At 40.4% G+C, this 14786-nt stretch overlaps 1 protein-coding gene across 8 annotated transcripts in view; it reads right to left on the reverse strand.

The window, feature by feature from the left end:
• LOC105926254 (transcription factor SOX-6) overlaps positions 1–14786 on the reverse strand; it is a 173809-nt gene that overhangs the window by 129092 nt on the left and 29931 nt on the right. Inside the window, exon 1 of one of the 8 annotated variants that reach the window (XM_036146513.1) lies at positions 10366–10385. The exons of the other annotated variants lie outside the window; for them this stretch is intronic. Within the exon in view, the coding sequence (XP_036002406.1) occupies positions 10366–10370 (5 nt within the window). The 5' untranslated portion in view covers positions 10371–10385. Of the gene's footprint in view, positions 1–10365; positions 10386–14786 lie in introns of those variants that run through there. 8 annotated transcript variants of the gene reach the window in all.

Raw genomic sequence — 14786 nt, forward strand, 5'->3', positions numbered from 1 at the left:
GGAGAAGCATCACAGCAGAAGAGCATGAAGAAAACATCCAAGCCACAGATTGACGACTGCCCACTAGCATTAAAACTTTCATGTTCAGGAATATCATCCTCTACCACACTCTTGCCGCTGCTCTGCAGCAATAAAGGACAGGGCTATTATGTTGGAATTTATTAGGTGACAGGTACGAAAGAAAAAAAAAACAAGCTATAGCGTAAACCTAGTCGCCTGGAACATTCAAACATCTCCTCACAAACAATTCAACTCTTGGCAAAGACATTACTGCACACATACTGAACCATGACTTGAAAACTGAGGTACGTGAACAGCAACAGCTGATCACTAATATAATGCATTAGCACTTGGAGATGGCCCTTCTTTTTAAAGGCTAGACAGCCCCGAAGATGTAGGCAGAATTTATTTGATCAATGCAGGGGGTGAACTCTTTGACATTTGGTATCTTTGCAGTTTTTGGGTGTTTAGTCTCTAGCTTTTAGACGTATTAAACGGAGCAGTCGACCATGAAACATTTCATCCCAACTGAGGATCCAGTTGTACCTACCAGATGGAGACTTTTGTATAAATGTTTCTTATATCCCATCCATAGATTAATGTCAGGCAGTAAGGTTTTAGGACTCCAAATAAAAAAAAAGGAACTTTCTGTCTTGATTTGGGGATAGCAGCTATAATACTTTTAAGAACCATAATAAAACAGAAATAAAGCCAAATACAAATTATTTCAGAAAAGAACCATGTAAGAATAATAAGAATAAATATGTAAGTATCTGAGTAAAATGTGTTTATTTTATATATAGGTGCAAACTGAACATAATAGAAAAAGGCACAAAATGTGGTACAAACTGCCAAAAGCCCATTGACCCGGAACTATTGGAGTCAATATTAATAATAATAATAATAATAATAATAATAATAATAATAATAATAATAATAATAATAATAATAATAATATGGGTAAATGTTCTTATTTTTGGGATGAAACAAAGCATTCCTATGATGTATTAATATTCCAAATGTTCAGCAGAACACTCCTTTCCTCACAAGGGATTACTGATTATTTAAACAATCCAAAATGAAGTAGAATATCCGTCATCGGATGGACAACTGCTGCCAACACAGAATCTGTCTCCATTAGGCTCGTTAATGGAAATATCAATCAAAGCCAATAATGGGACCCTCATAAAATGATGAATGCATCGTTTATACCGCGGCCACAAGCCCATAGCCTCTGTGCATTAGGTCTCTGTGCTCAGGGCCTGTGCCTTGATGCTGGACTAAAACCGCAGACCCCTAGAAATCCAGAAATGCTCGTAGTGACCAACACCCTCCCTTGTGCTTGTTATTTTTCCTGGCACGCGAACACACCCATAGCTTACACAAATACAGCACACGTATACATTTATCTGCTTCATGGCAACGATGCAGAGCCAACCACTGAAGAAGCCATTGAAGACCAAAGTCAACACCAGCAGTGGCTCAGAAAGGGACCGCTTGTTTCCTCCAGCTCACACTGGTTAGAAAGGATGAACATTTTGTTTCTGAACCACGGGTTCCTCAGTATACCAGCATGAAAAATAGAAAACAGCAAGCTTTATTGTGAACGAACGTAAACGTCTGACCGGAGCTTCACGCTAGAAACCGAGCACCTGAAAACATTTCAACATTTCAACGAGCAGGAGTGGAAATGAAACTGTGACCTGTTTACTTCTCCACAGTCACAGACTCCCAGAACTCCTTCTGTTTCCATCTCGGCTTATTCCTTTTCCCCTCTGAGCTGCACCCTCTTACGCCATGTGCATCCTTCCATCCCACGGGCGCAATGTGCTATCAGGATCTCATGGAGCCTTAAAGCATGCTAACATCTCACTTAAAGGACCTCTTGACCTCTATAGGGACAAACATAATGCCCCAATAAGCTCATTACACAAGTTTTAATTTGGAAGCAGCCTAGTTGTGTGTTTTCAGCACCACAAGGCTGCTTCTAAAGTTAACAGTGCTCCTAATAAAGACGAGTAAGGGTTTAAAAAAAACACATGTCACAGTGAAAATGTGGATGGGCTTCTCTAATAATGCCCCGTTCTATTGCAGTTCCAGTGACAAAGAGTGGCTAAGAGATACAAGTTTCTGTTTCACATTTTATTTATACCTATAGGGAATGATTATTCATTAAGAACTCTCTGGCACTCTGATACCTTGAATTTTTTTTTTTGCTTTTAAAAGATGCATTATATTTTATAGGGATTACGGCTAGTTAAGTAAAAACTATATTTTTTCATGAGGTTATCGTACTGCAAACCAAGCTTAATCTATTTAATACGTTTTCTGACATCTTTATGAAACAAACCAATAACTGTGCAGGGTGCTCAATATCTGGTGGGAGAAAGTGGAAATCCCTTCTTTTTTTTTTAAGAACACAGATTAAAGTTTAAAATCGCCTTTAAAAAAGGTTGGAAGGTGTGATTTATTTATGTATTTATTTTTGCAGAAATTTCCCTACACCTCCAACAGAAAACGCACAGCTTCGGGCGGCCAAGCGGCATATTTCGTAGCAGATCAGCGCCTGAACAGCAGCTGTGTTTGGTTCTGAATGAATCCGGCAGATTAAACAATCATAGTGGGTGGAATTTCAAGGGGCTACGTTTCCAGCGTACCGCTGACAGTGGCGTCTATTTCGAGGCGATTTTAGCACTAGAAAGTTATCAAAGGAGCCGGCGCCCCTGTGACAGCTGCGCTCACACATGACTGATCCCATTTGCCCCGGGGCTGGCAGCAGAGGAAAGTGAGCTTTAGTAAGTCATTACGGGACTCGAGGGTCTCCCCAAAGCCGAGGACAATCATCAGATGGCCATGTTTGACATTCTTCTAAGGCAATTTAATGTGCTTGTCCATCCCTGATACATATTTATAATATACTAGATGTTCACTTGAGAGGGTATACAGGCACAGAGGAGCTAAAACTCCCATGAAGACCATCTCTGAACGCTGTTACGTTACATATCAATATTGGCATCTATTATCGGTCTCATACTCCACAATCTGGAACAGCAGAGGGATTACAGTTTATTTTGCGATATCAGTTCTTTTTCCACTCAATCCAAATGAATTGCATTTTTAAAACGCGTTATATGACAGCTCGGATGAAAAAGCTATTTAAACTTTAACGCAAACAAAAGAGAGCCAAACAAGGAGCTCCAGAATGTATCATCATCTGCCGCGGTGTCCAAACAGGTGGCTTTTAGAGCACCCGGGAGGCGTGAATGCCCGCTAATCCCAGATTAAGACTGACAAGGCGTTTCGCTGCATGGCCTCGTTGTAATCCCTGTTGCCTCTCTATCCTCTGACAATGAGCTTTGTTCCCTATTTGAGCGAGAGCTTTGAGGATTTCCTCAGCTTTGTTAGCGCGAAGTGACTGCATTATTCAAAGGCCAGCCACTTTCAGGGCCGCCGCTAAACATGTTTTCATTTAATTATTGACGCTCGTGAATGCGTAATGCGTACAGATGGTTGTAACAAGTGGTCCGTGCCCAGAACACAGGACTTCCTTTCTGTCATGTTGGCAGCATATTACCCTGTCTGTCAGGAGGAGGAACGGAGATGTTAAAAATGGGATTCCCAGATCAGTCTGACACTTTTACCCAAAAGATTTTACAGCAAGTGCAACAGCAAAAAAAAAAAAGCCTTCTATATTTTCACTCAGCCATCTGAAACATTGTTTTCATTCAGAGAAAACCTCGAGGAGGTGTGAGGTGAGCTGCTGAGCCGGCTGTTCAGCTGCGCCGCAGGAGCTGCTCCGTGTTTGGTGGCTGGATGCATGTAAAGCTGATCCAGTCCAGATTATTAGTTTCTGTAATGTGTCCCCCTGGTCTGACTGAAGCCCTCCCAACACAAGACCTCCCACAATCATTGGTCCCACTTAGCCCAGGAAAGACAATGTTAAATAATGGACTTTATTAGTCCTTATTAAAATAGACAATGTAAATCACACACGGTTGGCTTATTCGTTCATTCCAACTTCAAAATCGATTACATTTACACCATCATTTAGATTCCAACAGTCCTCCTTTAGTGGATCTTTGCTTCTCTACAAATAAACGCTATTTGCACAGAAGATAGGGTTGTCTTTTCTGCAAAATATTGCTCGTCAGAATAATAAAATGCAGAAATCCAGGTATTCGACTTGTTGTTACACATGAGAAGGCATGGGCAATTCCTATTAAATACATTTAATAGAAATGTTTTTAATGTTTGCTTTTTCAGGTCTTGGAACAGGCCTAAGAAGGCCTAAATATGACTTTACACAAGCTCATTTCTCCTAGTTGTTCGCTCATTGTGCACTTGGAGGTGTTACCACTTCAACTTATGATCACATTTAGCAGGTGGTTATTCTATATTTTGGTTTTCCTGCTTTTGCTGTCCTGCTCAAATCCAGATTAGCGTCATCTGATCAGTGGCTGATGCTCAAAGGTCCCATGCCAAAAACTCCTTTCAGAACCTGTTCTAGCCGGAGGTTTTGTGACATACATGCCTAATTCTTTTTATACCTCTACACAATTGGTGTGTTCAAGGCACCAATTGATCCTTCTTAATTGACTTGACCACAGCACTCCTGATGTTGATTTCCCTTTAAACATCTCTGTTTTTCAAGGTTTGCATTAAAAACCCATTCGATTTTAATGTTATTGATATAATACTGGCAACACCAGTTGCCATTAATCCATTTCCCCCACACCTCTCTGTTCAACTCCTCTGATATAATCTGTTGCCTTGAGCATCTAGGGCACTGGAATCTGTCATGTGTGAGCATCTCCTGCAGTGAGACTCCACCCAACACGCAAAAACACACAAAGTGTGAACTTGGTGATCAGCTAAAACATTTGTGATGGCATCCCTGATGATTTGCTCTTTGGCATTACAATATAAGAGTGAGACCAGCATAATAATTCCCACAAATGAAATTGTTTAAAGTGCAGCATATGATTTGTAAAAATGTTACTCGATCTGTGAAAACAAAACAGAGATACTTTATTTCCCAGAAAATACAGCTGAAAACTTCATCTTCTTTCATGAACCCAACCTGTTGTCTCCTGAGCTGGATTTATCATCACACCAATATCATTGAGAGTAGTAAAATAGAAAACACAATCAGTTGAAACTCCGCCCAATTTTTTTCATACTTGTAAAATGTGCAAAGAGGAGGCAGAGCCCGGTGGACCAGAAAACGTGCGGGGGGTGAGGGCTCAGCGTGGTCTGGGCTACTAGTAAAACCTAAATAAATGCTAAATAAACAAACTGAATGCAAATCTAATAAATCGATAACCCGAAAAATCAATAAAAGAAAGCAAAACTCACTATTCAAATTCCAACTTGCTATGCAGGCGTATAAGACGGAGTGGCTTTTATACCTCACAGCAGCAGAGCTACTGACGTCAGGGTCATCACAAAAACTTTTGAACCAAAAGCAATACTGATTCGAAATTCATTGCAAGACACTCGTTGAAACTTACGAAGGCACCACACAGATAGTTTTAGACACAACAGCATGATATTCAATAAATATGAAGTAATTTGTCAAAATAATAACCAGGATAGTATGTAGACAGTACTATCAGACAACCATGTTAACAGTTTATCTGCAAAAAAAAAGTTGATTCGGGGGTGAGTTACCGTTTGAAAACCTGGTTTGAAAACAGGTTTGCAAAAACCTTAAAAAAGGGTATATTAGATTAAAAAAAAAAACTATGTTAGGAGTATCTTTCTAAACTGAGATAATGACAGGCTGACCTGAAATAACCTTTAGAAAACGTGTCCACGCCAATCTGCTGTGTTGAGGATCACTAATTAATTAGAATGAGCGTAATGTTCAGTTTATTTGCAGACCATTCCTCGTAAAAAGAGAAAAAAAAATGGGACAAATGTTTGAGTACAAACAGTTTTCATGCAGTCATTTTGTTGCCTTTTGTCACTGTATGGGGATTCTCTGCCATCTCTCACCCGCACCTTTTATCCATTTCTCTCTCCACCTCACCACCAGGCTTGCAACATAAATCAAAATTAAGGGTTTCATTAGTTATGGATGATTTATTAAGACCCGTAGCTTATCTCTGAGCCTTTCAACCATATATTAGCTGACTACAAGATCTCATACATAGTTATGAGACATGTTGTTTACTGTATGGCAGTAAGGGTCATAAGCCAATAGATATTAATTATTGAGTAAGGCTCCTTAGGTTAAATTAATTGCATCCAGATGATAAATCATCTCTCTTTGTGTATTTTGAGTGCATATCTAAGTGTGTACCTTCTAATAACGACAAATTGGCAACAGCGTGTAAAATCTGTCTCTATTATCAGCAAGTGATGCAATGTTTGGAAGGGAGCCAGTCATTTTGGAGTCTCATCCGAGGGCTTTAACAAACATACTCCAGAGGTGCTTGTCCTCTTCAACACAAGCACATAAATTAGGCTTGTGTTCATATCAGAGTTCCCTCAGTCCTCCGTGTCTGCAGGATATAACACGGTTTTCCCTCATAAATCAGAGCGCATTTATCGCACTTCACATCAGACGCTGGCAGCAAACAGACAACCAAGATAAGGTGGTAAACATACACTCTCTTTGTTGTATTTTGAGTTGGAGAAGCTTAGATCATCTTTCCCCCGCTTATTCAGCCTGTCCCGAAACCGCATTTTAACAGACTTTCAGATTCCAAAATGGCAGCCCCAACAATGGGGCCTGGGTCCAAATTAAGTTGTTTTTCTTCTTCTTCTCCTCCTCTGCATAGCCTCTGTCTGCCCAACAAATTGGAAAACCTGCTTAACCCGTGGCACCTTGTGGTCCGGATCACTGAACTATAGGAGTAATTCAGGATTAGGCAAAGCTTGAACAGGTGAGCATTGGCACGGTTAGATCTGTTTCCAGCAAAATCGTTTAGTTAGACACTTTGTCTCTTCTTCGAATGGACACTGGATAAGGGAAACAGGGCCTGGTGACATGCATTTATTTGTGTAACATAAAAACACAAAGCGTTAAGCTACAAACTTCTCAAAGGTGTTCAGCTTGTGCACTGGTGCACAACTTAGACCATTGCATTGGTGTTCAGCTGAGCCCCAGATAAGTGAAACAATTGATGCAGCTAACAGGGAGATAATGAACTGTCCCTGCTTTACACGGACGTTAGGGGCTTCAAAATCCACAGCAAGACGTCACATGTCTTAATAAGCTTGCTCATATATTAATTTGCATCCATTTGGCAAAACGCTCAGATAAATAGCTCAAGTAAGCTGAATAAACTAATTGAGGCGTAAGTAAGGCTCAGAGCCCCCATAGAAATGACGATGTTGAATATGATAGACAGCACTACACACACTTTATTTAAAACGGTTTTATTCTGCCAGAAGGTTGGAAAAAATTGGAGTGATAGAATTCTGCCCCTCCCTCACCCGTTGCTGCACACCACCAGTCAGCTGGCTTTAAGAAGACTTCTACACATTTGTTTCGATTAAAGACAAATTCCGACTTTGTTGCAAATATTTCCGACAAAGTCAATTAATAAAACTATAAATGGTAAACAACTGCTATAGATAACGTTATTATAGCTGCTGTAATATGGTATATGTTAATGTTATGGCAGCCTATGGCTTCTTGGCTTATTGCTTTAAATAAAAGGAATGGCATGATGTTCTGTTTGAAATCTTTCTGTTAATACAGTGAAATTGGGGTATTTTTACTAAAATTTACAATACAGTAAGAATCTCATACCATCGCATGCCTGCAGTGCTCTTAGCAATGTTCTGTTAGTTGCATAGATTCCATGTGTAAAAATGTTTTGCAAATTATAAACCAGTACAGCTACACACCGAGTGGAGCATGATCATTTTTATGGATCAAAAGGACATATGCTACTTCTATTCCTCTAAAATGTGATGTGAAACATTATTGCTCACATACTATGTCTACTTCAACTGTCAGCTGAAGATTTCTAACCTTTCAAAAAAAATGTAACAATTGTCAAAACGGTTCAAAATGCTAATTAATTTTCAATAAATGGGCTAAGCCTACAAATGAAAAAAAAGAAAGAAAAAAAACATGCAATGGAGGTTCACACTCGATTTGCCAGACACAAACAATAGGTGGCCCAGCAATTAAGGGGTAATTGTTCACATACACGTGTATTCCCACATCCACTTTCCTGTGCCTCCTGGTGAATGACTAATTGGGGGTGACAGAGAACAAAGGAGAAGATTAGGAGACTGAGCCTGTGACACACCACCACAGGTCAGCGGCAGGTTTAGTCTCTGTGATTATGGATGGACAGGAGTCACCAAGGGACACAACCAGAGCCGACTCCTCTGCACCATGCTGAGCAGCCTATTCCAGGCCCTGTAGGTCAGCGCTGTAGAGGGCACGATGGTTGCGGTTCAGCGTAAAACTGTAAAGACATCGACCCATCACCGAGCTCCGCGGTGGAGATTTACAGTACACATGAAAGGAGCTCCCTGGATGCAAACGCTGCACACAGAGGAAGCAACTGCTTGGCCGACGTCAGCAAGTAAATCAAATTCTGACGAAAACTAAGCACGCTTTAGAAGAGAGCCCGGTTACTGCTATTGTTGAGGAGCAGCTAACATTGAAACGTCGCCTTTATGCTGACATTACTGCAAAAATCTAGGCCTATCTAACTAAGTTTGTACATAAAAAGTAAAAGTATCCCCCACTGGGTAAGAACCCACTCAGCTGTCCACTTTTTTCTTGTGAAAAGACAGCAGTCTGCGCTTAGTTTCAGGCGATCAGCTTTTTTTTTTATCAGCGCAGTCACTAATTGCTCGGTGGCCGGGTTGATTCTGAAGCTAACCAGGAGCGATGTCATCCTTCGGCTCTCGCCACAATGGGCCTCATTGGATTAAGTTCGAGCAGGCTTTGTTAAAAGCTGAGGCAAATCTAATCAAGGAAGAGACCTCAATTATGCTAGCATGTACTTAAATGATCAGATCACTAAAAATGAAGGAGGGGGGTTGGTTAGTGTTGGAATGTAATCAGCAGCCATTAAGGCCGGCTCATTCCGGCTGATGGCGGCTTTAAAATGAGATCCAGGAGTTTTACAGTAATGAGGAGACTGTCGTTTTGAGGAGGTGATGTTGGTTGGTGTTTGGTGGTAAGTAATTGTTTTCGTTCATGGTCACTTAAATAGTATTCACAAAGACACAAGTGCCTGGAGGTGCCGCAAGAAGATTATTATCCCAAAACGGGTGCTTATGATTATTTTAAAATCCTAACTTCAGGGTATCGCCATGCGTTAAAACGATGGAGGTAATTTCTGTTGCGCTTTGGTCAAAACAGCGATCAGGAACTAATGGTTTTTCATGTTCTACCCATTATCTTAAACCCTAAAAGATCTTATATGATCATTTTAAATTCTGAAATATCTAACTAACAAAAAAGAAAAAGAAGAGAGTCTTGGATGAAGTTTGGGGGGGGGGGGGCTAACAGCTGCCAAAGACGCCTCTTTCTTCTACAGAATGCTGAAGAGTGTAAAAAGGTGAAGAGGCGTATTGTTTGCTCGCTGTAATATGCTGGATCACCGCGACCTGAGGACCAGGTGGCGTTCTATGAAGCCACTGGTGCAACAGCTGAGACTGACCCTGCCCTCTGACCTCTGCCAACCGTGACAGTTAAAACAGGAAGCAATTATCTGGAATTTCAGCGAGTCCGGTGGCATCCCTCCACGGGAGGCCTGAGGTCTGAGCAGATACCAGTTGTCCCTAGCAACGTGCAGAAAATAAGACAATAGTTCATAAATTACTTATTTTTCACACACATATTCACAAGCTGGGTTTGTGGACAGTTTTTTTTGTTTGTATGTTTTTTGAGAGGAAGCTGGCTTGAAAAAAAATAAATAAATAAAAATCACAGAAAACCTTTTAGACTTGTTGTGCATCCGTGAGGAAAGAGCAGATGAAACACAATGGTGGAATAATAACGAGTTTCTTCAGGCAGTTTGCAATTCGATTCCAAAGAAAACCATTTGGTACAGGTGTCGTGATAAAAAAGTTAATTCTTTCTTTTGTTCCCAGCATTAATATGTTCCTCGATATCTCTTAGCAACGGTAGATTGGATAACAAAATAAATTCTACTAAAGCACAATGTGAAAGGACCTGACTCACAGGGCTGTAATGGAGCTGATCAGCAGATCGGAGCAGCTAAAAGAGGTGCGCTCGCGCGCAGATGTTACGGGCCTCGGAAGGAGGATCGCATGAATCCCTCAAAGGTCGAAATATCGATCTATTCTGAGGCTCTACTCCTCTTGTACCTTTGTTGTTTTGTTTTTTATTCACTCTCTCTGCTCATCCGAACCTCACATTACCTCATCAGAGCAGGATCTGCCTAAAGCCGCAGCAGTCTCCAAACAGACAAAAGCGCTCATCTCCAGGAAGCCGCGGCCGCTGCCTGTGGTTTTGGCGAGAAGAGAAGAAGGAGAGAAGCAAGGGGGGAAAAAGTGACTCAGCCCCACGGTCTCTTTCTTGCCTCTGCCGACTTCGGGATAAACGGAGGTATAAAGCTCAAGGGGAGGTAATATTTAAAGCAGACCTCATTTCAAGGGCAATAGAAGAGAGAAAGTGGGGTATGAGCTTGGGTGGTTTGGAAGCCACGAGGGTTGATCTATACTATTACTGGCAGAGGGCCTCGCACCATGGGCTCCTGTGCAGGCGAGGAGGAACTGCCGCTGGCTCGGCCCGGCCCGCTGCAGCTCCGCTAGCCTCTTAAGTAAACCAGATGGGCCTCAGATGAGATACTGATGTGGCATGAGTGAGCAAAACACCAGCATGCATGTAAGGATACACACAAACGAGCTGCTCCAAACCCAGCCTGACAAACCACCAAATGCATAAACACAAAACATATAATTGCTTTGCCACGGGACCTCGCTGAGGTTCATAACTTTTTCCAAAAAAACAAACAACCTTTAAGGTGTCTGCTACAGACCTAAATATATAACCCACAAACAAACTTTTTTGTCATTCTGTTGTACTGTTTACAAAGACTCGGAATCTGAAACATTTTTAAGCTTTAGATAATAATTTGAACTGTTTTTATTTCAGGGAGGAGTGATTACACAACCATCAACTTCAATGGGTCTTGAAAGCAAGAGTCGGATACACATATTTGAGTTTATTTTGGCTTTTGTATAATTTAAAAAGGCTTAAATGATACATACAGGCTCAAATATATACATCCATCTCCAATTAGGTTTGAACAAATGTTCCATGGTAATTTACATTTATATTCAAAGCCCTGCTGCCATAACTCTTGCTGGATATTTGAGTACTCTTCTTATCAAAGATGGTAGAGCTTATTTACCTGTTGGTTCATACATCTTCAGTAGTGTTGAGATTGTGGCCATTTCAAAAGCTTAATTGAAAACTTGCTGTATCCAGAACAAAACCAGTTTAGACATGTGTTGGAAATCATTGCTCTGGAGGAACATCCGACTGTCAAGATTTCACCCATCTGACCCAAACAGTCACCCCCGACAAATGGAAACTGGTTACAATGTTCGTAAATAACCCGGGGACTATCAAGGCTAAGCTTATTATAAACTAAAATATGGTGAAACAACAGCATCACTGTAGAGAGTGAAGTGAGTTTAACATCAACATGAACTAAGAGTACCAAGAAGGAAACCGAAACAGTCAAGCTGGTATAAAATGTGCAGTCAATTTCAAACCAAAGGACCCTGTACCAACTGGTGGTGGTAGCATCATGCTGAGGGTCTGTTTCTCTCCCAGTGAGACTGGTGCATCGAACAAAGTGGAATCAAAATGGAGGACTGCCTCCAAATTCTTCAGCTTAAGCTTAAATCAGTAAATAGTTGGTTGAAATTTCGACAACAGGGCAATGATCCATACTAACATCAACACTGATTTTGGAATCAATAAGGCAGGCTAATACTAAAGTGCTTTGCTCAAAAATGAGTCAGTGGCAGAAAACAAACCACTTTAAGTGTACTTTTTTTGATGAGAAGAGTGATCAAATATCCATGCAGAACGATGCCAGACCCTTTCTTATGGCAATGAAAAGTGTGTGGTTTCTCTTCAACCAGCCAAGGGATTAGATTTGAGCCTGTATGTATGATTCTGAAGCCGTGTGTAGGGAAAAATCCACAATAAATACAAATATGAGCTCCCTAAAAGTCCTCAAATGTAAGTTGTTGTTGTATAATCATTCTTCCCAGGGAGAAATAATGGCTCAAATGCATCATTAAAAACCCAAAAAGATAATGACCTTCATGCTGATGATGTCAATGTAAAGTTCTGATTGTCACAGTAAAATCTAGCTGGAGAACACTGTAAATCACGGGAAACATGCAGCTAACTGCAGAGAAACACTAAATCGTGTTACATTACTGTAATTGGAGCAAAGCAAAGTTCACATACGAAGATGAAACCGAAGGGGAAAAAAAAAAAGGAAATTGTTTTGCGGAAGTCAAACAGGCAACCTCAGTGGGTTCATTAGCTCATTAACTAATTAGCTTTCAAGCTATCTCAACAACCGCTAGCTATCTGTTTATGTTTTTAACTCCTCACACATGTGCCATTAGTGTGGTTATTTAAAAAAAAAAAAGGGCTTTGAATTTACATGCAGCAGCTGGTTTTTAAGATTTTCAGATTTAGGGTGGTTATTAAATTAAAATCCAGGTCGATAAATACGAAGCTACAGCTCCATTTGAGAAACATTTAGACCTTAATAAGGTTTGATTTTATTTTTCTATTTCATCCTTAAACCCACTTTAAGACTCAAATCAAGTCCTGACTTTCCACCCTCTAAAGATAAACACATTGTGAACTTGTTTCAGATTTTATGAACTGACAAAAGCCGCAGTTGGTTAGATCTCTAATTGTGCTAATTCTCCGCCGCAAGGCACCATTTTCCTTTCAAAATCCCCTAAAACAAAGACACCATAAATTGTTTCTGTCACGACTTCAAGATTGTAATTTTGTTAGGAAAACCCACTTGTAAGCTTACCTCTTTGTGATTAAATTTTACCAGTAATTACATTTTAAAAGGCACCTTAATAAGATTTCAAGTATCAAGAAGAACTGATGCAATTAAGATGACAGCGACAGAATTAAAAAGGTTTTTCATTCCAGGTTTTCCCCAATTTTAAACACAGTTTTTCCTCAAGTTCAGGTCAGGAGTCCGCTGACTTGTGACCTAAAATGATCTCCAAAAATATTTTTTATTTAACGTTTGCCTTCAGCTTAGTAAATCCGCTCAAGTTAATAATTCCAGAAAACTTTCATTGTCAATGTCATGGACATTGACATCCATGCTTTGTCTTCCACTTGTGAGGAGGCAAAGTTTGGGGAGAAATCCCAGATATATAGCTTATTAAGCTCTACGGTTATTTAGTTGTTACTATTACGATGTTTATTATTTCGTTTTATTTTCTTTTAGATGTGTGGTGTTCTGGTCGTACCACTTAATTTACAAAAACACCCTGGGAGTTTGACTATATCCCTTGTTCTCAACTCTTCGAGATGCACAGTACCTTTATGGTGCCAATGTGTACATATTGTTACTTGCTATGATACCCTATGGGAAAAGGATGTACATATAGATACACATCTCTATCTTTTTAATGTGCATTACTTCCTAATAAAAATATATATTAAAAAAAAGAAAGATATCCCAGACAGAAGTTGTTCTTCTCATGTCCGATGCTCATGGAAACTGACAACAAGAACAAGTCACGTTTGACACAGGCCAGAACTGTTTGTCCAGTGAGCTAGTTGGACCTAATCTAACGATGTAAAAGACTTTATACTTCAATACTGAGGTCCATTCGTGTAACATTACATTTTGTTTATGCTGAACTGGTGCCTGGTCTCAACACGCAGTTTGTAGCTCTTGTTGCTTTTTCACATTGAAAAAATTAGAAGGCAAAAGTTCATTTTACTCTTTTAGCTGTACGACCAAAAATAGGCTGGTGGTGTACTCTTGAAGATGAGCCTCCCACCACTCCACCATTCCATGCATTATCACTCTGATTTCTATTACCCTGTGACTCTGAAATGCCAGGGAGAATCAAACAGGACCCTTGCTGACCTAGCCATGACACGACTCAAGGGCCACCGGAGAGTGCCTTAATAAGTATTCTTAAACAGGGGGATTAGCCAGATGGTCAGATCACTCTTTTCTACAACCTCTCCCATCCGTAGATTTCCAGTTTTTGAAATCATCGGGTTTGGCCTAATTTAGTCTAGTGTTACCTACAGCACTATTTGACTCGAGATACAATCTTTATTGCTTACAGAGAGAAAGTCCATTAAAAGGCAAACTGTAGGGTCCCAGTGCTGAAAGGTTCCTGGAGTGATGCCTGTGAGAGCCTTTAAAAAGAGCCCCCTTTCTTCGGTAAACTGAAAGCAGCTATTGAGGGCGCACAGAGGAGAACACTACTCAAAGTGGCGCTCTGCATTCACTGTGAGGCAAATCAAAAGCATTCAGTATGTGACGAAGGTGGGGTAAAAAAAGCAATGGACATGCACAGGGTCTGCACATTTTCTTAAATGGACTACAAATTGTTCACTGTATTAGGACATTGTACTGACTTTCATTTATTTTAGTGTCTCCATTTTTTGCCAAACCCCAACCCCAAACCTTAACCCTTACTAGTATTCCCATAATCTGAGCTAAAGTCATACCTTAGCCTCAACTCTAAACCATAAAAACTATGACATCCATGACATTAGGAGTGAGCTTTGGTCTCCACAGGAGGTAATAAAC

This window comes from Fundulus heteroclitus, chromosome 2 (genome assembly GCF_011125445.2).
Source record: "Fundulus heteroclitus isolate FHET01 chromosome 2, MU-UCD_Fhet_4.1, whole genome shotgun sequence".
Classification (NCBI taxonomy): domain Eukaryota; kingdom Metazoa; phylum Chordata; class Actinopteri; order Cyprinodontiformes; family Fundulidae; genus Fundulus; species Fundulus heteroclitus.